The sequence below is a fragment of the Sparus aurata genome, chromosome 17, assembly GCF_900880675.1.
Source record: "Sparus aurata chromosome 17, fSpaAur1.1, whole genome shotgun sequence".
Taxonomy (NCBI): domain Eukaryota; kingdom Metazoa; phylum Chordata; class Actinopteri; order Spariformes; family Sparidae; genus Sparus; species Sparus aurata.
In genome coordinates this window covers 23,893,494-23,916,726 of record NC_044203.1, presented here as the reverse complement: position 1 = coordinate 23,916,726, position 23,233 = coordinate 23,893,494, and the positions used below count along the sequence as shown (strand labels likewise).

General features: G+C 44.9%; 3 protein-coding genes and 1 long non-coding RNA gene across 6 annotated transcripts in view; 3 read left to right on the top strand and 1 right to left on the bottom strand.

Moving 5' to 3' along the window:
* The window catches only part of LOC115567270 (uncharacterized), a 50,066-nt gene that overhangs the window by 22,786 nt on the left and 4,047 nt on the right, over positions 1 to 23,233 (bottom strand). Inside the window, exon 4 of one of the 2 annotated variants that reach the window (XR_003981157.1) lies at positions 20,922 to 21,056. The exons of the other annotated variant lie outside the window; for it this stretch is intronic. This is a non-coding gene — a long non-coding RNA (uncharacterized LOC115567270). The remainder of the gene's footprint in view (positions 1 to 20,921; positions 21,057 to 23,233) is intronic. 2 annotated transcript variants of the gene reach the window in all.
* il11a (interleukin 11a) lies at positions 1,173 to 7,091 on the top strand. The gene is made up of 5 exons (XM_030393661.1): positions 1,173 to 1,753; positions 2,475 to 2,632; positions 5,427 to 5,522; positions 5,704 to 5,865; positions 6,022 to 7,091. The coding sequence occupies exons 1-5, from the start codon at positions 1,747 to 1,749 to the stop codon at positions 6,199 to 6,201; spliced, it is 603 nt and encodes a 200-aa protein (XP_030249521.1). The 5' UTR covers positions 1,173 to 1,746; the 3' UTR covers positions 6,202 to 7,091.
* On the top strand, positions 7,988 to 16,924 carry znf628 (zinc finger protein 628). The gene is made up of 9 exons (XM_030393599.1): positions 7,988 to 8,130; positions 8,566 to 9,125; positions 10,231 to 10,303; positions 10,395 to 11,324; positions 12,568 to 12,738; positions 12,880 to 13,213; positions 13,535 to 13,689; positions 14,186 to 14,428; positions 14,546 to 16,924. The coding sequence occupies exons 2-9, from the start codon at positions 8,746 to 8,748 to the stop codon at positions 16,520 to 16,522; spliced, it is 4,263 nt and encodes a 1,420-aa protein (XP_030249459.1). The 5' UTR covers positions 7,988 to 8,130; positions 8,566 to 8,745; the 3' UTR covers positions 16,523 to 16,924.
* Positions 18,608 to 20,758, top strand: nat14 (N-acetyltransferase 14 (GCN5-related, putative)). Of its 2 annotated transcripts, XM_030393650.1 has the most exons (5): positions 18,608 to 18,811; positions 19,098 to 19,145; positions 19,320 to 19,481; positions 19,564 to 19,869; positions 19,957 to 20,758. In XM_030393650.1, the coding sequence occupies exons 3-5, from the start codon at positions 19,401 to 19,403 to the stop codon at positions 20,398 to 20,400; spliced, it is 831 nt and encodes a 276-aa protein (XP_030249510.1). In that variant the 5' UTR covers positions 18,608 to 18,811; positions 19,098 to 19,145; positions 19,320 to 19,400; the 3' UTR covers positions 20,401 to 20,758. The 2 variants fall into 2 exon arrangements, with proteins under 2 accessions (XP_030249510.1, XP_030249509.1); XM_030393649.1 differs by lacking the exon at positions 19,098 to 19,145 and having other exon boundaries at positions 18,609 to 18,811.

The window sequence follows — 23,233 nt, the reverse complement described above, 5'->3', positions numbered from 1 at the left end:
TAGGCCACGCTTTACTGCACCTGACCGAGTGTTTCCAGACTGCCTCTGTGTGTGTTTGTGTGTGTGTGTGTGTGTGTGTCTGTGTGAAACCTACAGAGAGTGTGAGAAATCATGTCGATGTGTGTACAGCCGACTGTTGTGTACCTGCATGTATCGGAGTGTGTTTCCTTCAGTGCGGCAGCGTGTTTTTCTAGGAGCGCGTGCGCATCCATGTGCATGTTGTGTGTCTGTGTGTGTGTGTGTGTCTGCCATTTTGACCCCATCAACTGCATCCCCCCCCCCCCACACACACACAGACACAGACACAGACACACACCCTTCGAACGTGTGTCTGTGTTAATGTCCTGTGGTGTGTGTGTGTGTCCGCTCACTGTTTCTATGCAACAATTTTCAGAGGCCCCTTCTGGTCTGGACAACACCTCTCTCCTGCTCCTATCCCTCTCTCACTCCTCACTCTTTCCTTCACCCTGGAGAGGGAGAGAAGGAGTGAAAAAAAAAGAAAAAGAGAGGAGGTGGGTGGGGGGGCAGTGGAAATAACAGGCTGCTGTCTCAGGAGGGGCTCCGAAAGAAGAAAAAAAAGGGAGCAAGGGGTGAGAAAAGGAGGGAGAGAAATATGGGAGAGTAAAAAAGGTGTTTGCCGTGCGTATTAGCTATAATACAGGGAATGTGGCGCGTGTAGGCTAAAAGAGCCCTGCCATAAATGAAATAACACTTTGGGCACACGGCGCGTAACGAGAAGACAGAGAGAGAGAGAGAGAGAGAGAGAGAGAGAGAGGGCTCTGAAAAAGATACATGGTTACGGCGAGATGTGCTGATACACGTGAAAACAATGGGCTTTTTAAAACGTCTGCAGTGATAGAGGGAGGCAGGGGGGAAGAGATTTGGAGATGGGGGAGATAAAAAAGAGGTAGATTGGGACTGATTGGCGCAGGTAGCGGGATGCGACGGAGGAAGTGCTGGAGATAGCGACCGGGGACAGGACGAGAGAAAGTGATAGAGGAGAGAGAGAGAGAGAGAGAGAGAGAGGGAGAGAGAGAGAGAGGGAGAGAGAGAGAAAAAAAACAACGGAACATTTAAAAAAATAAAAAGTTTCGTAAAGGGAGACAGGCAGAAGGGAGGGGAGGAGGAAAGAGGGAGAGAGGAGGGAGAGAGAGAGAGAGAGAGAGAGAGCGTGTGTCTGTGTGTATGTGTGTGTGTGTGTTTTTATGAATGAAGTGAGTCACTGCCGATGTGTCATAGGCCCGACGTCTTTATAAAGGAAGTTTTAAACAAGCCTAAACACTTCACTGCGCGCAAAAATTGGACTTACCACACTCGCATCCCTCTCTCTGCACTCCTGTTTGCCTCCTCTCTCTCCCTCTCTCTCCCTCTCTCTCTCGTACAAACCAAGTGTCTCTCTGCCTTCAGCACTCTCCATAAAAAGAACTACCAGGGCTCATCTTTAAAACTTTTTCAACCAGAGACTGAAAAACTTATTGACTTTTTTCTTCTTCTTTTTGTTTTTTTTGTTGTTGTTGTTGGTAAAACTCTCCTCTCCTGACTTTTTCTTCAGTCACCATCACTCTGCTCTCTCATTCATTCTCTTGACAACTTTCTTCTCTCACTCGCGAAGAAGAAAACCGGGAGCACGTGACAATTTCCGGAGTTCAATTTATTTATTAATTTTCTATTTATTTATTTATCTATCTATCCACGTTTGTGGTTTTCTCTTTTTTTTTGCTGGTTTACTCTCGGATCCGAATCAATATGAAATGTAAGTGTTTTGATTCGTTTAACCATTTTCTTTCGCAGCTTTCTTTTCTTTTTTTCATATTTCTCAACGTTTTCTTTCTGTGTGACCGTTAACAGTTGTTTTATCGTCCCTTCACAGGCTGAATCAAAGTATTTCACTTACAGGTTAAAAACTCTAGACAGTTGACTTACTTCATCCTCTGAACTGTAAGAAGTTAGACGGGGAGCTCAGATGCTCCTGCAGTGTTATTTTGGCAGCGATTCTTGTGGTTCACCTGTAATTATCAAGCATTCATCATTTCAACAGCGCTGTGGTTGCCTTTTAATACTTAGTCTACCTTGTATTTGAACTTGAAAGGGGGAAGAATGAATGAGCTTACTGTTTGAGAGTTCACTTGGCTGCCTCTATATAATTTATACCACCAGCGCACGTACCTATCCTGTTGCAGGTGTGACAATCAGCAGCATTCATTGCGTTGCTCGTGATAAAGGAGCGATGGTGAGATTCAGTGTCAAAGCCCTGGCTTTTTTAATGATTTAATGATTTGCGTTCAGCCTGTGAAAACATGACTCTGACACTGAAGCTCCTCAGGATTCCTCCTGCCAAGTCTGGAGCCATTGTTTATATTATGGTGCAATATCTTCCCCTGGAGCTGACAGCCGTGGCCTGAGGTCATTATCATTATGGCGAGATGACAGCGCCTCTCCTCTAATTGCTTCCGTTTTGTCTTCTCCCCCTGCAGTGCTGCTCGACTCCTCCTCGTCGCTCCTCTTCTCGCTGCTATTGGCTCAGCTGCCGGTCTTCACGTCCGCGTCTCCAGTGCCGCAGCGGCGGCCCAGTGACATGGATAAACTGTCCAATCAGACCAAAAACCTAATGAAGCTCACCCAAGAACTGCTGGTAAGTGGAGATGCCCCTTCACGGTGGTGATGAGCTTTCTCGGCTATTGATTGGAGGAGAGGCTAATTGAATTGATGGTGTGAGGGTGGAAGAAGGATGCTGGTCCTGATTGACCTCCCCTTAACTGGATTCTGGTGCTAATGTTACCTCTCAGTTTATGTAACGCGTGCTATGTTGTGGAGGGTCTGTTTTAGGCTGTTTGCTCAGGGTTCAGTTTGACTTAAGCTGCTTTCATTGATGACAGACTGGCTGGAGTCCACACTGCATGCTCAGATCAGGGCAGCAACAGCCTCAGGGGAGATTTGACTGAGTGATCTCACTTTTAATCCACACTAGACTCGGAAGGGAGGGGAAGTCTGACTCAGCAACCTCCTGGTCTGCCTGGTCACCTGATTGGTGGCGGGACCAGGAAGATTGGTGGCCAAATCCGGTCCAGTGAGCGTGTAATGAAAGTAATACCTGAACACACTTTTACAGCGATGTCCAGGAGGATAGAGAAACATAGCCTAAAGTTCTAGGGATCACATTCATATCTGCCATCGAGGCAAATTGAGAACCACACATCAACACCGTACCTGGATCCAACCAAAGCCGAACTGCCAAGCATACCATCTGTGAAATGACAGCAGAGAATATCACATGCCTGTTTACATAGAAACATGTTTATGTTCTGCGGCTAGACTGTGGAAGTGAGGATGGAGCTGGAGGGGGTGTTTTTTTTCTTTTTTTCTCCTATGAAACGTGAATCACTTGCACCGCACCGACAACTCTGGCCCGAAATCTTATTTTGTTGACAGTCAAGTGGGTAGGAAAATCAGATCTGAGGACACAGCCAAGATTTGGCTCCAGCTGCTGATTGTGTATCAACACCGTGTTTTAACAGGTGAAAAGAAAGCAGGATCATATCTCTGGATCTCTGGTTACACATGACTGATCCGGATTCTATTTTTTGCATTATGCAAATCCTTAAACTCCCTTGTGCAGGGGGATGAAATCAAAAATAGCCTCATACTCTCTCTAGTCTTGGCCAGTAGATAGTGTTCAGATTGTGTGTGCGTGTGTGTGGGGGGGTTTGTTTCTTTAAAACAATGTTACAGGCTCATTGTGGAGGAGTAGTCTAACCTGGGGTCCAGATGTGAGGAAACTAGCATCATCAAAGAGGATTGGGCAGAGACAGTGTTAGACAGTGTTCAGTAACACGGAGGATTTATTTTTAATTTTTGTTCCTTATTGTGTGGAATTCCACTAAAGAGCGGACAAAGTTAGGAAAGATAAATAGAATGGGAATCCGTGGAAAGTCCCTGCAAAGAGGCAATGAAACCGATGCTTTAAAGGGAGAGAAATGTGTGTGTGTGTACACATGTAGGTCTATATAGGTTTTCCGACGCAACTGCGAATGTGTGTGTTTTCATGCATGCAGTACGAGCGCACATGTGTACATGCATTTGTGTGCAGGCATTTTTGTGGCTGTGTGTGTGTGTGTGTGTGTGTGTGTGTGTGTGTGTGCGCGCGCATGGAGGGTTCTGTAAATAGTCAGGGCTGTGTAGGTGCGGTGTTTAGTGTTTTGCTCTCGGTCACCACAGCAAAATGACTTGATAAAAATCAAAAAGATTTATCACATTCCAGTATTTGCATTCAGGAAGAAAACGGCTGGATGCTAAGTTCTGTCAGGTGAGGTCATGATGTACGATGGAGAGAGCAAGAAAAAGGAGGATAAGAGGGAGAATTAAAGGCTGAGAAAGATGGAGCGAAAACCACAAGAGATGAAGAGATCAGAGGGCCAACTAGATGACAAGCCGGTGGTGTGTGTGTGTGTGTGTGTGTGTGTGTGTGCATGCACGTGTGTGTGTGATGTTGCATGTGCCTGTGCACCTGGTATGAGACAGAGAGAGGGAGAGGAGAGGGGGAGAGAGAGAGAGAGAGAGAGAGAGAGAGAGAGAGGAGAAGCAGGGGATGGAAGGGGACAAAGGCAACAGAGACAAAACATCGTACCACGAACATAAGTGAGCTCTTATGAAAGGCGGATGGAGAGGCATGCGAGACAATGCGGCACATTCATCACTAAAAACATCAACACAAACAACTGGGGGCAAACAGTAGGGCACTGCATAACAGGGTAGGGAAGCATTAAGTACACACAACCTGTTTACACAAAACATTTCTCAGCACTCATCATCCTAATGTTGTTATGTTCCTCCGCTGATTGGAAATGACGCAAGCCACATCAATCATCTCATTTTATCCCCATTCATTACTGAATCAGGCGAACATCTTTATTACCAAATTGTACTACAGCCTTCCTAAGGTACAGCTCCATAAACCCGCAGTCAGGACAGTTACCCCCTCTGCTGGCTGCCATGAGCACTCCACCTCTGGAGTCTGGACGTAGTTTACAACACAACTCTAGCTGGGCAGCAGCACTGCGTCATTCCATCTTTTTATAGCTGTGACCCTGGAGTTTCCCTACAGCCCTGTGTTGTCTGTCCCACTTGGAGCTTTCTTAGTCACTGCATATGTTGTTATCCTCGCTCCCTGTAGAAAACATCCTGTGGGTTCAGGTCATTTGCTCTTATTGTTGACATTTGGGGTGGCTGAATGTGGGTGAACTCACACTGACCCGATCAACCACACTCCCCTCAGTAAGAGCTACTGTCTCTAAGCACAGAAAACAGTCAGCCAATCAAGGTGCTGGACTAATACTTTCCTCATGTTGCCGTGACTTGTCTCAGGATGAGTAAAATTGTGCTGATGCAAATTACTAACCGGCTGCTCTGTGTCTTGTTTTCTCTTTCAGAGGGAGCATGCATTTGACTCAGATGTGGAGCCCCACAGGTTCAGGTCTCTGCCAGAAATGAGCAACAGATCAGCTAATGATCTCAGCAATCTTGAGGTAATGCTCTGATAATGTATTTGTGTGCGACTGCGTGTGCGACTGCGTGTGTGACTGTGTGTGTGTGTGTGTGTGTGCGTGCGTGCTTGTGAAGGGAGAGGGGCTGGTCTGTTTCTACCCGCTCAGTTACATCTCGCCACACCCAGGCTAAGTCTCTAAAGTATGTCTGTGTTGTTTCCAGCTGAAGCCCACACTCTCGCAGCTGCACGCTGACCTGAAGCTGTATGAGCACCACTTCGAGTGGCTCAACAAGGTTTCAAAGAAGCACCACCACCCTGCACTGCCCAAGCTGGTGGAGATGATCAGAGAAATGAAATCTCTCATCACCCTGCTGCACCGTCAGGTAAACAGCAGTTTCCCCTATTTCATTCTCAGTTGTCTTCAAAGGCTTAAGCAGGAAATTGTGTCATTTTCTGCAACATTTCGCCACCACTTTTACATTCACCCTGTGGTAAATAAAATAATCGTTGTTCTAATCTGTTTGTCTGGTTTCCTACAGATGCTGAGAGTTGAGGCACCAAGACTGACCCCGGCCACCCCCTCCCTCCCCCCTCAACTCCCTTATCAGTTTGATGTCCTGCAATCCAGTCAAGAGCTTCTTCAACACTTCAAGCTCTTCTGTGACTGGGCGTACAGAGCATTCCTCAGCCTCAAGCCCAAAGTCTCTGCAGTACAATGATGATCCATGCACATGATCCGTCCTTTTCCTTTTCAACTACTTGGCTGCAGAGCCAGTGAGGATACACGGACACCCGCCTCAGCCAAAGGGGAATTAGGACCATATCAATGTGCACTGCAGTCAATAGCGTCATTTAACAGGCCCAAACGTCAACCAATGGCATGTGTGTTGAAGAATGTGTCTTTCCATCAGAGCCAATAAGGATGCGTTATACTGAAGCCAGTTACAACCATCAAGATCCCTGTTAAAGCAAACTGCCAGTTTAACTACAATGATCGCGTCATGATTCCCCCAAACTCTCCCCTAAAGGCCTTGTTCATGACCATGTTATTTATGTATTTATTTATTTATTGACTGTCAGTAATTTATTTAAGTTTATTTATTTGAAGTTGTAATGTGTCACTTTCATCTTTTTTTCTGTATTCATGTGAATTTATTTGCCCACATCTCTGTAATCTTTTCTTTTTGTCTTGTGTCTCACTGATCCTCATGAAAAACACAGTAGCACTTCTTGAACCTATAGCTCTGATAAATGACTTTCGTTAAAACTGACTTAATCTACTTTTGCATTTGTGTACTTCTGCAGCAAATCATTCTTCCAGTAGATGTAGCATGCATTTAGGACAGCCAAGGTTTTCAACATGACCCACAGTGCCCTTAAAGTAAACACTTTAGAAGATGTTAATGTTATCTTATAACCTTTGTTAAATGTACCACGTCTTAACATATCAATTTATGGCCTTTAAATTAATCACATTCATCTGAAAATGTCAAGATGGTAGCCGAAGAAAATTGAATGCTTTCTTTTGTACCACAGGTGGTGTCTCTATTTTTGATGCCTGTTTCTTGTGTTCTGCATGAGGAGGCATATTAAAGTTGTGGTAAAGTTGTATGAATGTGCCCTGTTGCTGAGCACTGATGGACCTGATTAGATTCTTTGCACAGACTTGTTAGGATTAGCCTCTTGGATGAGTGAGATGGCTGATTCTGAACTTGTACTTTGGGGTAGAAAAGTTTCTTTTTAATTTTTTTTTAGTTAAACACCCAAAGCCTTAAAATACTATGTATTGTGACACTATGTTCTGTACAGGTGTACATAAATGTACAAGAATGTAAATGGTTGTATACAGTGCTTTTTGTGTATTATGTTGTTTTCTACAATATAATGTAGATTACTCTACCGATTTTATCACTATAATTTTCGTCCATTCCTATTCTAGTATTTGTTACAGTATTGACTATTTATTTAAGTAACTTGGTGGAACTATTTATTTTGTGCTGCAGTGGAGCAAGTCTCCTATCTTTTTGTACTTTTATACAGTTTTTATTCTTATTTACTATTATCATACCATCATGTTTAAATTATTGTTGTAACATCAAGATGCCTCTTCCACACACTGATTGGCCTCAATGTGAAATACGTGCCTTGGTGAAATAAATACTAAAGAATGTGCACCATGGATTTGAGTACATCTTTGACAGCCACTTAGCAATGCAAGCTTTGACAGATGGGAGGGAGGCAGACACATGTAGACTACATTACCCAGAAGTCTACGCGCCTGAGTCAGGGTAGGACGGTTAATGTCAATCGTGAGCAAAGCTATAAACATTTATTTTTTTTTTTTACATATTCATTGATAAATACATCACTGATGAGCCTTTTCTGTTAAATCTGGACGTTACAAATATTTTTAAATTGATGTTTAAGAACGTCAATCTGTCTGTTGGAGCTCTCAGCCAATGGCAGTAGCGCGTCTACTGGCGCTAACAGCCAATCGACGTCGCCGTTCTTGGAAGGCGGCATCGGGCGGAGAACTGCTGTTAGTTTGCGCTGTGTTTATTGTTAAGGTTGTGTGGATTAGCACTGCGGTACCCAGTTCCTTTTCACAATATCAACAATATAGCTTAAAGATGAGCTAAAGATGCTCGGTGAGTACCGCTACAGCCTGTATTCATGCACGTCCTTATCGAGCAGTTTAACGGCGCTATTCCGCATTGACGAGGGGGCGAGATTAGCTTTAAATGAAGGCCAGCAGCTGTTTTTTGTTGATACAGTAAATACTGATATTTTCTGTGTGTTGTGTGTCGGCTCGCACAGCAGAGGAAACAGTCCTAAAGTAGCTTCATGTGTAACTTAGCTGTAGCTTGTGTGTGTAGTGTGTAATGGTTGTAGGCACCGCACTGCGTAGACGGACAGAAACGGACTGACGGCCAGAGGAAAGACAGCGGGGAGGGAGGGGGAGACCAGCTTCATAGACAGGGGAGAGGGAGGGAGGGAGGGAGGAAGGAGGAATTTAAAGGGGACACTCTCACCAGGAGTTACCAAATTATAATACTGTATTTATTTCCATTTCACTCTGTCAGACCTGTCCTGAGCTGTCTACTTGGGATGACAGCTGGTGTTTCCAGTGGCTGACAGGGAAGGAATTTATGAAACACACAGAAGAAAATGTGAAAGAAAAAACAAGAACATGATGCTGCACCAAAAATAATCCACTCCTGCTTCCAAGGAATACCCCCAACTGCTACAGGCCTGCTCTGGTAATGGCTAACTCAGTTGCCCTAGTGGTCCAAGCAGAACTCTTACCACCTCAGTCCACCGCCTCGCTCTCTCCTTTCCCATCCCTTCTTGGTTCAGGAGAGGACGGTGAAGATGATAGAGTGGAGCTGGTGGATGGAGACAAGGCAGTGGTAGAGGGTGGAGAGGAGGTGGTTCTGGATATGGTGACGTCGTCTGTGTCAGGCCCGGCCCAGCAGCCCGAGCAGTCGGACCATCCCTTCCAGTGTATGGACTGTGGGAAGAGTTTCAGGTGGTCGTCCAGGCTGACCCACCACCAGCGGAGTCACAACAATGAGAGGCCGTACCGCTGCAACCTCTGCCCCAAGGCCTTTAAAGGCTCCTCTGCTCTGCTCTACCACCAACGGTACCCACAATAACAGAGTTTTTCTCCTTATTGCTGTTACACTGTTTCAACGCTGCTGTGAAGCTGTTAATATCACTTAATGCATTACAGTGAATAAGAGAAAGCTTGAATGTTCACTGGGCAGAAGTGTATATTGTGATTGCACATTCAACTGCCAGAGAACAGCCAAGACCGGACCCACCTGGGGCTTGGTATCATTCAAATACGATTATATATATCACTAGTATATTACATTACTCCGATACCAGTTCCTGAACAATACTTTTCTCAATACCACATTTTATGAAATCCGTTTTAACAAAAGATTACATTAAACATACATGTGGTTAGCCTCTTTTCTGGGCATAACCTAATGTTTGCCTTGAGACAGCCAATCACCAGCACTATTAGATCTTTGCACAACAAGCATTCTGCAAGCTCACTGACGCTGAAATTCCGTTTGAATGACAAGACATTTTTTGATCGTCGCTCGTATTCAGGCAGTTTGTTTGGTGACATAAAAGTATGGATGTTCAATATTCAGCCCAAGCGCTACCTCTACCTCACTTCAAATAGGTTCAGTCTGTCTAGGGCTGCAGCTTAGATTATCTCTTTAGTGATCAATTTGACAAATATTTTCACGATTAATCGCTATAGTATATAAAATGGCCAAAAACGGGGGAAAATGGTCATCACAATTTCCCAGGACCCAAAGCGACATTTTCAAATGTCTTCTTTGGTTCCAGCAGCAATCCAAAACCCAAAGACTTAATACTACTGTTTATCATAACTGACAAAGAAAAGCAGTGAATCCTCACATTTAGGAAACTGGATCCAGCAAATGTTTGTAGGTTTTGCTCTAAGAATGACTGAAACAATTGATGAATTATCAAAATGTTTTCTTTCAATCAACTAATCGTTGCAGCTCTAAATCTGTTGGGAATGAAGTTAACAGGAAACTCAAGTAATGTGGAAAATGTGTAAATTTATACCTTTTAATTTAAAACAGGGTGGCTTTGTAGAAGAGGTATCACAAGAGAAAGTATTGCAATGTATTTATATCCTAATAATATGTCACACATGTAATTACTGTATATAATAAGAAGTGCTGTCTTTTGTTTTGCAGGTCTCACTCAGGGGAGAAGCCTTACAAATGTCAGGACTGTGGCAAAGCCTTCAAGCGCTCCTCTCTGCTCCAGGTGAGATGTTATCATATTTATTATGTTATAATAGGATTCTGTCTGTTAGAAAAGGAAATGCTACATTACATTTCTATCTCTCTGCCTTCAGGTCCATCAGAGTGTCCACACTGGAGTGCGTACTTTCTTGTGCCCCTATTGTCCCCTGACCTTTAAATGGAGTTCGCATTACCAGTATCACCTGCGCCAGCATACTGGAGAGTGTCCTTATCCCTGTGACACCTGCCCCAAGGCCTTCAAGAACTCAAGCAGTCTGCGGCGACACAAGAATGTCCACCTTGGTCTCAAACCTTACACATGCTCCGTGTGTAACAAATCCTTCACTCAGTCTACCAACCTGAGGCAGCACATGAGGATACACACAGGTGAGAGGCCATACATCTGCAGTGAGTGTGGACGAAGCTTCACGCACTCGTCGAACCTGGCCCTGCACAAGAACTCACACTCCAACCTCAACGCAGGAGGGAAGGAGGGAAAGAGGGGAGAGGATGCAAGGAAGGGAAATGAGGTAGTGGAGGTGGTGGTAGGGGCTGAGGAAGTGACATCGTCCATGTTGACGGACATGGTGGGATTTGTGAGCCAAGAAGGAACTGATGGAGTCGGGGTGGGGATGGAAGAAGTGTTCCTGTCAACCACCTCATCCGGCCAGAATCCGAGCCTTCTCACCCTCACCACCTCTGGGGGGGCAGTGTGTGCATCCAGGGCCATCGGGACAGAGGTTCACCTGAGTACAGACACCGGTGCCAGTGTGCTGCTGTACAGCTGTGGCAGCTGCAACCACACCTTTGGCACACGCACAGAGCTGGAGGAGCACCAGTCCATCCACATGGCTCCAGAGGAACACGGAGCCAGTGCAGAGGCGGGGCCTGGGGCTGGGATGGAGGTTGGGGATGGGCTGGTTGGAGCCGGCCACCTGCTGGCTGATTTTGAGGAAGTGGTGGAGACGACCACAGTGGCTGAAAATGGTCACACGACAGAGGTGCTCCTGGGACTGACGGAGGGAGGAGACGGCAGCAATACAGTAAGTGATTAGATCAAACAGATAAACGGGAGAAGATTATAAACCTTCTTACATTACAATATTGTACACCAAAATAAGCAAGTATATGCAGGTTTTTTTAAACGCAGGTAAAACCACTAAAATAGGTGACTGAAAACGTTCTTATTGCCAGTAGATGAGTTTGCCATTCTGTTTTTTTTAAGTGGGTCATGAATGCAACAGAAAAGAATAAACAGAACAAAAGAAAGCAGCATGGAGGAGACAATGTTACGGTGATTGACTTTTATATATTGTCTCTTCCAAACTCAACACCGACTGAATGATGTGCTGCTAGAACGGAGACGAATAGAAAACTATTAATGCACCAAAGTCCTACACTTAAACAAGTGTCATAGTGTTGCATCAGAAAAGGCTAAATATTAGCATGTCCACCCAGGTGTCACGTTTCCATCATTGCTGATTGGAGCTGGCACTTGTAAATACTTGTGACTACAGCAGAGTCATTTTGCCAGGGAATGAATATCCATTGTACCCTGTCCCACTGGAAAAAAAAAAAAACAAAAGCCAGATGTTAATGGGTGTGAAAGGTTTACACATTAGAATAAAAAAATGAAGTGAATTACAGTATGTAGGTAGGGAATCAGGTCATGGGGCGTGTGACCTAGTTCCAGACCTCTGAATAGCCACCCACATCTCAGATTTGTTCAGCATTTCATACAGGTCTGGTGTTGAGCTCACTGACAGCTAGCTCCCTAGATAGAGTCACAGTTGACCAGTCAGAGTTTGGTAGGTGGGATTAAAAATGGAGACATCATGTTTCCCCGTAGCTAGCTACATTCATGTTTAAAACATAAATCAGTAATAAATCAGTAGAATGCACAAGATTTGATGAGATTCACCAACAGAACAACATATTTCTTGATTAATGTGACAAACATTGCTACTCGCATCTGCCACTGCAGCATCTGTGTCAACTGAAAACGATTTGAACCCGATGGATACATCACTCAAACAACAAGCTAACAAACAGAATGTCAGGCTAAATCGATTAAGTAAAACAAAATGGCAATTGAGTTGTATGATGTACAGTATATCTACTGTTTGTAATAGAATGACAGTATTCTTGTTTGTCAAGATAAACACACAACTATCTAGATAATCTATTTTGATTCATCTAAAACATTCTTACCTACCCTATAAGGTGCTTGAGTTCATTGTGAAAATTTATTTTTGATATGCATTACTTCCTTTGGTTTGTCCTCAGAATGTGGGCACCACCCAGGCCCAGTTTGACCTGCTGCAGAGCTTCACCGAGGTGACTCAGAGCTCTGAGACCATTCAGCCAGAGGCCAGAACCACATGGGCAGGGCTGTCATGTGGCTACTGCAATAAGACCTTCAAGACCAGTGGAGGCCTCAACAGACATGTATCCCTGGTGCGAATACTCTTCCACTGACACTGTCAGACAAGTTACAGCAACGTACTGTATAATGAGCACTGAAGTTAATGTATTGCTTTCTGTTTTATCTATCTTGAAATCATATTTGCCTCCTGTTTTCTCCTTTTGTTTGTCCAGATGCACTCTCTCTCATCCCAGTCCCGCTCCCAGTTCAGCTGCTCCGCCTGCGACCGCTCCTTCCCCCTACTCTCCTCACTCCTCACCCACCAACACTCCCACACCCCTGAGCAACGTCTTCTGGCTGAGGCAGAGGCTGAGATTGTGTGTCCTCCTTCCCTTTCCCTGTCTCTCCCGCTCCCCTCCTCCCCCAGCCAAGCTGACAAGCAGCAGGAAGGCCAGAGGGAGATCCGTGTGGACATCATAACCGTCGGCGAGGAGCATGAGGAACAACCGGCCAAACCCACCAAAGCCCCCAAAAAGACAGGAGCCAGCAAGAGCACTCCTGCTGGTGGTAAAGACATTTTTCATAGCAGAACAAACACAAAACTGCATTTTGATATGAAGATAATGGAGATTTGACTTAAGCTTTTTCCTTGCACTGGTAACTATGTTAATGCGAAGCTTGCCATGCTGTATTCAACATCATATTGGTTGTATAATACATTTATAGCAACCAGCAAATTTGTCTCTATGAGTCTCCTCAAAGGGAAGTTAACAAATAAACGGGTTGCTCTTTTGTGATGACTCCTCTATCATTCCTCCAACCAACATTTTGTGTTTCTGCTGTGTCATATGCCAATTTTAATTGACATTTTCACACACTGTAATACAGAGAGGCCCTACCGCTGCTCGGAGTGTGGAAAAGCCTTCAAGGGTTCATCTGGGTTGAAGTACCACATGAGGGATCACACTGGGGAAAGGCCCTACCGCTGCACTGAGTGTGGGAAGAGCTTCAAGAGGTCGTCACTGCTTTCCATCCATCAGAGGGTAAGGCTTCTTTTGCAAGAAATTTACACACAAGTAAGGTTTCCAAATGAGAGATCTGTCATTTGGGAGCTAAATCTCATCATTTATGTCACTGTGACGCTTAAGACTTCTTTAGCTCACAGGGACTGCAGCTGTCTGGTATGGTTCACAGATGAATGCAGTCTGCAACGCGTAAAATCAAAATGCAATAAAAGCACCCTTTAATTCTGTAGTTCACAACTTCGTCGTGTCTTTGTGGCTGTTTTCACATAACACTTCAGTTGTAACAGTTGTAAGTTTTGATTGCATCTTTCACACATTTTGATTAAACACTCTTTTATAGACAATTAAATGGAAGCAAAGGATTTCATTCCACTCTGTCTAGCTGTTACTGTCATTTTTTGAACAGTAAATACATTAAGTATAATTTGTATTTATTGCTTTATATTGTTAAAAAAAAAATCAAACAACATGCCAAATATGTAAATTAATGTTCTTCCATGTTCACATTACCCAGGTGCACACAGGCGTTCGGGCATTCCAGTGCCCCCACTGCCCTCTCACTTTCAAATGGAGCTCTCACTATCAGTACCACTTGCGGCAGCACACAGGGGAGAGGCCGTATGTTTGTAAGGAGTGTGGCAAGTCCTTTAAGAACACCAGCTGCCTGCGTAGACACAGTCAGATGCACTCTGGACTGCGGCCTCATATCTGCGGCATCTGCTACAAGTCTTTCTCGCAGACGTCAAACCTTAAACAGGTGAGCACAGACTCAGCTGTGAAATCATAAAGATTTATAGCTGTTTGCATTGAATATATCTATCATGTCTGATAACCTGTCTTCTTTTCTCTTCTCTTCTCATTTCTCTGTGAGCAGCATGAACGCACCCACTCTGGTGAGAGACCTTTCCAGTGCACACACTGCAATAAAAGCTTTACCCACTCCTCCAATCTCCAGCTCCACCTTCGCACACACTCCTCAAGCAAGGACTTCAAATGCCCGTACTGCTCCAAGGAGTTCGTCATGCACTCCTACTTGCAGAGGCACATCCGTACCCATGGCAGTGGTGTTCCGCTGCCCTGCCCTGGTGGTGGAGGTAAAGATGGGGTGGCTGTGAAGGCCAGTGTTGGGGGAGTGACAACCACCACAACCCTGCTCAACCCAATCACCCTGGAAACCTCAGGAAACCATGGGAGTCTGATTGTGTCCCAGCCAACGCTCAATATTCCCCCCAACACATCCCAGAACTATTTCATGATTCAGACAGCCAGCGGCCTGCAGCTCATTCCTCTGTCATCCCCTACCCCAGCCCCTCCACCGCCGCCTCCACCACCACCACCTCCGTCCCAGACCCAAAACTTCCTGCTACTACAGTGCCCCTCAAACAACGGCAGCCAGTCTAGCTTGATTCTCGTCCCAACGGCAAGCAACCCTCCACCAGCTCAGGAGCCTCAGACCCTCCCTGTTATTCAGACTATCCAAGCACTCCAGCCTGTCCTAAACCAAACACAGACTCAGATGACCCAGTTTCCGACCATATCACAGCAACAGCAGCAGACCAGGATCATTATCACCAACAATCATAACAATGCAAACACTCCCGTTGCCACACCAACACACACTTTCTCAGCCAACTCTTTACTGACCAAGCCCATATTAGGGAAAAGCACACGAACAGCGCGGGGCAGACGGGGACGTAAACCAAAAGCTACTCTTCAGAAATCTACCACAGCTCCTGTCAGTGAGGCTGCAGTAGCAAACTGTCATGTGACTAGTGTAACACAGACTATTACTGCTGCTAACACCACCACAGAGTCATCAGCATCATCTACAGTGTCCCACTGTCCCCTGTCAACATCTTGCACTACTGTCCTTTCATCTACCTCCACTGTAGCCCCCACAGTGGACACCTCAGGACCCCAATCGACTGTTACCATGGTTACACCAGCCACCACAATAGCCACAGCATCAGTTTCTACGCCTGTCCCAGCAGAAAGGAACCCCCACACGACGTTGGGGCAAATAAGGACGGGAGAGAACATGACAGGGAAACAGTTTGTGCTGTGTTTTGATAATGAAGGACAAGCAAAGGAGGGGATGAATATAGAGGATGGAGGGCAGTCATATGTGTTACAATTTGAAGGGGGTGCATCAGGAGAGGGAGTGGATGGAGAAATGGGTGGTGAGGGGAAATCACTTGTGTTGCAGTTCAAGACAAATGGGCAAGGTGAAGGGGAAAAGGGGGGGGACAAGGGAGGGATGATGTCACTTTTGCGTGAATGGGGTGGGGAAAAGCAGGGGGAGAGACAGACAGGGGAGGAGGGCAGCCAGGGGGAGTCCTATGTACTACATTTCCATACTGAGGCACAGGACAGTGGGTCATCCAGTGCAACCTTCAGCCAGGGGCAAGAAACCAGCCTGCAGCTTTCCTGCACACCCACTCAAAGTTTGGTGCCACTTGAGGGGCAGGAGGTGGTGTTTGAACTTGGGGGCGAGACCAAAATGGAGCAGGAAACTGAGGAGGGAATGCAGATGATAGCCCTAATAGAAGGTGAAGGGGCAATGATGGGGGAAGAAGGGGCAGGTTGCAATGCAGCAAGTAGTGGGGTTACTGAGGGTGGAAGAGCCATGGATAACATATTTCAGCTGGAAAGTGGAGAGGAGATTGTCATAATTGAGGTCAGCACCAGTAGCTTAAGAGAAGGAAGAATTGAGAGAGGAGTGGATGGAGAGATCTCACAAGGGAGCGAGGTGAAATATGAGAGTGTAACAGCAGAGGCAAAGGAGAAGTCTGTAAAGGAGCACAACTCTGCAGACAACACAGAGGTGCAGAATCAGCTGAAGACACAATAAGAAATGGACCTATACCTAATAAAGAGATGCAGTTCTCTAACTAAAACCTGTGCGCATTTTAGAGAAGAAGAAAGTTTGTGCGAGCGAATGCCTCACTCTTTGTGGGCTCGTGGTGTTAGCACTTTAGCCAGTTTGAGTTCTCCTGGAACTGAGGGGGAACATGCAGTTAGCGGAGTACTGTGTTGTTATCCCATGGTGCCACATACTAGAAATGTTATACATTCAAATAGGCTGTACATGGACTATTCCTATATAAACTAGTTTAAATAATACTGTCATCGGCAGTTTGTTTATGAAGTAAATACGTTTTTTTTGTGAATAAATGTTGTACATGGCCCACTTTCTTCACAATGTTAATAGTAAATAGCTAATTATTAATAAATCTGTTAATACCTCTTTTCATTTCCCTGTTTCTTTGTTGTTTCTTGTAGTTTTTCCTTTTTTAGGAAACTAGTAGTTTCCTACTAGTTCGGGTGAACGAGTGTTTCGGTTCGTGGGAATATCAGATACTAGTACTGTACTCAAAAGTATTTGATATTCAATGTATTAAGTATCAAAAGTACAAGTAAAAGTAAATTATACATACATGTACAAGCATCTGTATACTTATATATTACTCTAGAGCTTTTTAGCCTTTTTAGATATTCATCTTCTGCCTTTTCCACTCCTTTAAAAATTAAACTTCATATTCAGCTAGAGCAGTGGTGTCAAACTGATCCAGTAAAGGGCCATGTGGCTGCAGGTTTGCCCTTTACTGGATCAGTTTGACACCACTGAGCTGGAGAAACTGTTCAGCTATCAAAATGTTCAACTTTGTTAGCCCATTAAACCTATTACTTTTAAGCCTTGCCTTACCAGCTATTGGAAAATCCCGCTTTTTCTGCAAATTCCCGACCATTCAACCTATAGTTTTATGTATTTTCGGCAGTACGTTCAGCAGATTTCGCTTCAGCCTTCAGCATTAACACTGTATTTTCGCAGGAAATACACATTTTTCTAGTTAGAATCAGTTTTTTGTTGTTTATTTTCTATTATCTGATTGCAGATAAAACTAGAATGGCACTCATTAGAGTGCATACCTCCGCCAAGACCAAACACTTCCTTTTATCTACATTAAATTGCACTCACTCATAGATACCAGCCACCAAAGTACACCAGATTTTTCTTTATCACATTGATGCATTACTCCTTGAGGAATTAACAAAAATTTTGAAAAATCGCAATGTTAAGAAAATGAGAATAAACATATGCATCCTTTCATCTGGATCCAAACCAAAAGTTAATGGCAAGCAACCTGTCAAATTCATAATTTGAAAAAATGGGAGGGCAGCAGTTCACCAGAGCTGGCACCAAATGCTGCTAACAGTAGCCTACACTAGCCAGTTAGCTCAGGAAGTCTACAGCTAGTGGTCTGAACTGTGAGCTGGGAGCACCAGGGAAGTGTAGATGTTTGCACCACTACTACCAGCGCTAGCTGGTTAGCATACTCACTTCAGAAAATATCTCTTCAACATGATACTTCACATTCTGTGGATAATTACATTTTTCAGTGTTTCCAACTAAATTATTATATGTTGCATAAATATATTTATCTAGGTCTGGGGGGTCAATTTGAACCTTATGGTGGACAAACTGACTAACTATGGTGGGCGCCACTTTGGGCTGCCCTGGTTAGAGGGGGTCTGTTCTGAGCCAAGACCCATTAATATTCCAATTTTTGTGGAAATCTGTTCTGTAGTTTTTATGTCGTCCTAACGACAGAAAACCAACAGACTAACAAATGGACATGGGTGAATACATGACCTCCTCAGCAGCGGAGTGGGCAGGTTATTGGTTAGAGCCAAAGTAGAACAGTTTAAAATAAATGCAGTTTATCAGCGAACAGATAAGAAAAAGTAAGGAAAATGCTTTGACTGGTGACTTTCACTTTAAACTTGTAGTATATAACATGTATATTTTCTTTTTTTTGTGGTACTGCAGGGAGCTAAAAATACAAACGTTGCATTTCCAGCGGCGTTTACGCCGTGACGTTAGTCATTCACGCAGCCTTTGCGGAGTGCGGCTCGTACAAACGCAAACGACGTAAATCGCAGCAGAGAGAACGTTTGACGGACGTAAAACGGAGTACGTCTGCTTTCGGAATCGCTCCTTTCCGCAAGAAGCCGCTCTGTGCTCTGTGACCATTCAATCAAACGTCCCGAGCCTGCGTGGACCGGACAACAAACCCGAGAGATAAACACAGTGCGTGTCTCCCGGTTTCTGTGTGATCTAAGCTGCGTGGTGCACGAGGTAAGCGGAAAACGTGGGGCGCGAGCAAGAGCTGGGGTGGGGGGTCTACGTGTGAGGGGCAGGCAGACCACAGCACTCTGTAATAACCATATAAGGATCTGAACAGGGTCTTTTCGCTTCCAACTGTCCCTTTGATGATGATGATGATGATGGTGATGAGGATGATCAGGGTTGAACGTGCGGATGAAAAATGCGAGAATGGCGTGCACGACACGAGCACAGAGTGATGTTGACACATGACAAAATCCTGTGTAATCCCCATCTGTCTTTGTTGTTGCGACGTTAGCTTGCAACTACTGGCTCACTGTTGGCGAAACCTACTGTATTGCATAATGTGAGTGCTGGAAAAATACACTGACCCATTATTACTGCATCATGTCTGTAGCAGTTAACCTGTCTGTCAGTCTACAACAGTGTCAGTTATCTGCATGATTCAGTGCCAAACGTCCCACTTTCAAGCATCAACCCTTCTTTCCATGTACCCCTCCTTAAAAATGTGTTCTTGTAGGGTCCCTGTGCACACTGAGTGGATGGTGGAGCTCGCACCAGAGCCAACTGTCACGCTGTTGGAGCATAAAAAAGCCTGAACATGGTGAAGCTGGAGCTGGATCAGGTGGTGATGAGGAGGATGAAGGAGGACGACATAGAGGTGGTCAAAGCCCTCATCAAGGTTTGTACAAATCATCATAAAGGGATTTGTTTTGTTTGTTTGTTTTTTGCCTTCGCTGATTTGTTTCTCAATGTTTCTCCAGGAAGGCAGTGAGGGCACAGAGAACCGTCTCATCCTCCACATCCTCACTCGTCCGCTCTGCCTCTTCATCCTGGCTGTCTTGTCCTCGATCCTGCGCTGCCTCGTCCATTCCTTCATCCTGGCACTTGCTATTCCTGTCTTCCTGCTAATTGTCTTTCTCAAGATCACCATGCCTCGGTCCACTGGGGTTCTGGGCAGCAGCCGCCCCTACTGGGACTACGTGGGAAGCAGCTACAGGGGGACACAGGACGAGACGCTGCAGAATCCCTACTGTAGGATCAGTGGCAAGACGCCGGTGATGAAAAGGGTTAGTCTACAGTGCTTTTTGGGTAGTTGTTGCTTCATTCTTGTGACCAAATGTTGCAGCCACATAATCCTTTTTTCTTGAACTCAGCCAAGGCGCAGAATCAGCCCCAAAGAAAAGGACAAAGAAGTGACAACAGAGAAGATCACACCAGAGAGGGAGCAGACAGCGGGGCAGGTCTGGCTGGCAGAATGCGATTTTGACATCATCGGCTGCATCTTCCGGGAAAACGAGAGTCGAGCAGGCATCAGGAGGATCTGCAGGGTGGTGACGGGCTGCTGGTACCGCAGGGAGGGCTTGGGCCGGCTGCTGGTCCAGAGTCTGGAGCAGAGAGAGAGGGAGACTGGCGCCCACAGGGTGTACGCACACGTCCCCTTCCCCTCCAAAGTGGGGGAGGTCTTCTTCAGGAAGCTGGGCTATCAGCTACTTGGGGAAGGGACTAATAATGAAGACGATGAGGAGAGGAACCTGGAGGCTCCAGAGAGAGGATTTCTGGGATACCCCCTCACTAAGGTGTTTTACAAAGACCTGTGATGGAGGGATGATGGACTCTTTTTTTTTTTTAAGAAAAAAGTGTCCCAGCCTGTCTGAAGGCAAAGACGACTGTGGATCTCTGCTGAAGGTGATTATGTCATTGCAGCAAATGTTTGACGAATTGTTTCGGTTAATAATTTATTGAATATTTGTTTAATTTATACCAGTATTTATTTACGCCATGTGTTTCTGTTTGTTTAAGTATATATTTGCCTTTTCTCATTATTTAAAGTACCATCTGCCCATTTTCATAAGGAAAATACTTCATTATTGAATAACTCAACAATGACATGAAGCTTTAGATGTGCTCTTCTCTCATCATTTGTTACAAATGAAATATTTATATGTGTTTCCAAAATATGTGTCTGTGTGGTTCTTTTCTCCGAGCAATTCAACACAGTTAAAATGGTGTGTGTGACTGCACGTGTTTGATTGTGAAACCGTAAAGATGTGTGTAGGAGGATGTACAGTTACTGTATAGGAAGCCTGTGTGGTTTGGGTGAATGTGCAGAATTAATCACCTTTTATCTTTTTGTGCGCCCTGGCTGCCATTGCTCAACTTCATGTACAGCATGTAGGTCTATGACTCTGCAAAAACAGTGCTCCCTCCATTCGCTTCAGTTTTCTTGTTCTTTCTTTTCCTTTTTGTTATTATCCTATGATGAGGAGACAGAATTTTGCATTTTTTTGAAGGTGCATTTTTTCTTTTTAACTTTTTCTGAAAACATTCAAAAATGTAAATTACCAACAAAATATGAAGAAATAACACTTCTGCCATCATGGCCTTTATGTGTCGTGTTGCAAATATCCCAATCCAGACTGCTAGCAACACAGCCAACTGAGCTAACTAGCCAATGGCAGCTACAGTTAGCAGCAGTTAGCGGTTACTCTGGCAATATGCTGCCACCTTTTTGACTTAATTCGACAGGTGGTCAGTTCTCACACATTCCACCTTTAACGCTGGTAATATTTTCTGGTTACTGTTGAGGAAAAATATTCTCCCAGAACAAGGTCAAGCGAGCCGAAATTTGACAACAGTTACACAACCCTCTGAAATGTAAGGATTTGTATGCATGGTTAAACTTAACATCTTTTGAGTTTTCAACTGTAGTACCTCACATTTTAAATTAATTGATTCATTACTAAAATAGATTTATTATTGATGAAAGTCACTGTAAGTCACTGCCCTAAAATGGAATTGATTGCAGAGAGTTCATTGAAACCACACAAATAAATCAACTTGATAATTAGTGTTTCAAAACCAATTTGCATGGCAGAGACGGCACATTAAATATATGCGTCTGGCATTTTGACTCAAGAATGTGTGTGGTTTGCAGGTGAGTGACAGTTTATGTGACTAAGTGGGTTGATGCACACAGCCCCAGTCTGAGGCTAACCTTAATATGGTTAGCAGCCCTCACGCTCACATTGCACAGCTACCTACACTGCTAACCACAGGCGGTGACAGTGCAGCATCAGTGTGCCACAGACAAACACTACAGGATGTTTGTACAATGGTGATGTGTGTGAGAAAGCGGCATATCTCACCTGATGTGAGGACACATACAGCAAAGGCCTGTACTTTACCACCAGCTCTAAATCATGGGAGCTGTAGTGGAAAATCACAGTCCTTTAATTAAGTTTGATGAGAAAGCTGAGACACCCAGTAACATAACAGTGTTGTTACTTGCTTGAGTAAGTGTGTGGTCAGGCTGTTTGAAAACAGTATTTTTACTGGTGACACTTCTTGGTCATCATCAGGGTCGTTTCTTCATGACTGTCAAAGAGCAGACACCTGTTAGCTGGGCCTCTACCCGCCCGATCTGTAGCTATTATTGTTGTCAGGAAACAGATGTGAGTTCACACACTGGAAAGAAAGTCTGTTTGTGACTGTGGTCATGTGCGTCTGCACGGTATGGCTGTGTGTGAGTGTTTGTGTGCGCGTGTGCAGGGTGTGGGCGGGTGGGTTTCGGAAAGTATGACTTGGCATTTCCTACACCCGGTTTCTGCCCCTGACGACGGGTTAAATGCACAGCCACGTCTGGCCATACTGTACTACTCCACCACACACACACACACACACACACACACACACAGCACAAGAGGGGTGGTAGTGCACGTGAGCGTTCATGTGTGACTGTGAGATGACCTTGGTCAACTGTGGTCAAACCCAGAGAGCTGGGTGGGAAGTGGTTACATATAGTTTGGCATTCGATCAGCCTCTTGAAGTCAGGAAAAGACACATGCCCACGAGATCAAATGTGCAGAGACATTAGCCTTATTGCACCGTCAGAGTAATGTAATATGAAGTGAGGTCGCTCAGAGCATGCAGACACACTTACACATGAATCACTCTAAATTTGGGGGCACCACACAATCATAGGATATATTAGATAAATTTGTTCCAGATGATGTAGAACATATAGACTGTGTTAATGACATGCTCATACGGAGGGCTAACACACACACACATGCGCAAATACGCACACAGATGAGCTCCAAAAACAGCCACCCTGGGAAACGGTGAATTCCCCAAACCACAGAGTGCATGAGAGGGTGAGGGGAGTCATGGGAAAGCAGGATGCCTGCATACAGTGCCACAGAGAGAGCAGACTGGGCCAGAGCTAAAACAGACAGAGCAAAGAAAGGCAAGAGCAAAATAATACACATCCCGATTTGGCAAGGACGGATGACAGCATCTGATGGTTCAAAGGCTTATGAGTGAGATTTATCCACACACTGTGGTCAGTCAGCTGGACGGCCGTTCTAGCAGACACGTAGGGTGAGGGAGGTCGATTACAGTTCTGCTCCCAGACTGACACAGTTTGGGAAA

Coding starts and splice junctions, on each gene's coding strand:
- il11a (XM_030393661.1), top strand. Junction 2,633..5,426: donor AGCTCACCCAAGAACTGCTG/GTAAGTGGAGAT, acceptor TTTCTCTTTCAG/AGGGAGCATGCATTTGACTC. Junction 5,866..6,021: donor TCACCCTGCTGCACCGTCAG/GTAAACAGCAGT, acceptor GGTTTCCTACAG/ATGCTGAGAGTTGAGGCACC.
- znf628 (XM_030393599.1), top strand. CDS start 8,746: ATGGCTAACTCAGTTGCCCTAGTGGTCCAAGCAGAACTCTTACCACCT. Junction 11,325..12,567: donor GAGGAGACGGCAGCAATACA/GTAAGTGATTAG, acceptor GTTTGTCCTCAG/AATGTGGGCACCACCCAGGC. Junction 13,690..14,185: donor TGCTTTCCATCCATCAGAGG/GTAAGGCTTCTT, acceptor CACATTACCCAG/GTGCACACAGGCGTTCGGGC.
- nat14 (XM_030393650.1), top strand. CDS start 19,401: ATGGTGAAGCTGGAGCTGGATCAGGTGGTGATGAGGAGGATGAAGGAG. Junction 19,482..19,563: donor TGGTCAAAGCCCTCATCAAG/GTTTGTACAAAT, acceptor ATGTTTCTCCAG/GAAGGCAGTGAGGGCACAGA. Junction 19,870..19,956: donor AGACGCCGGTGATGAAAAGG/GTTAGTCTACAG, acceptor TCTTGAACTCAG/CCAAGGCGCAGAATCAGCCC.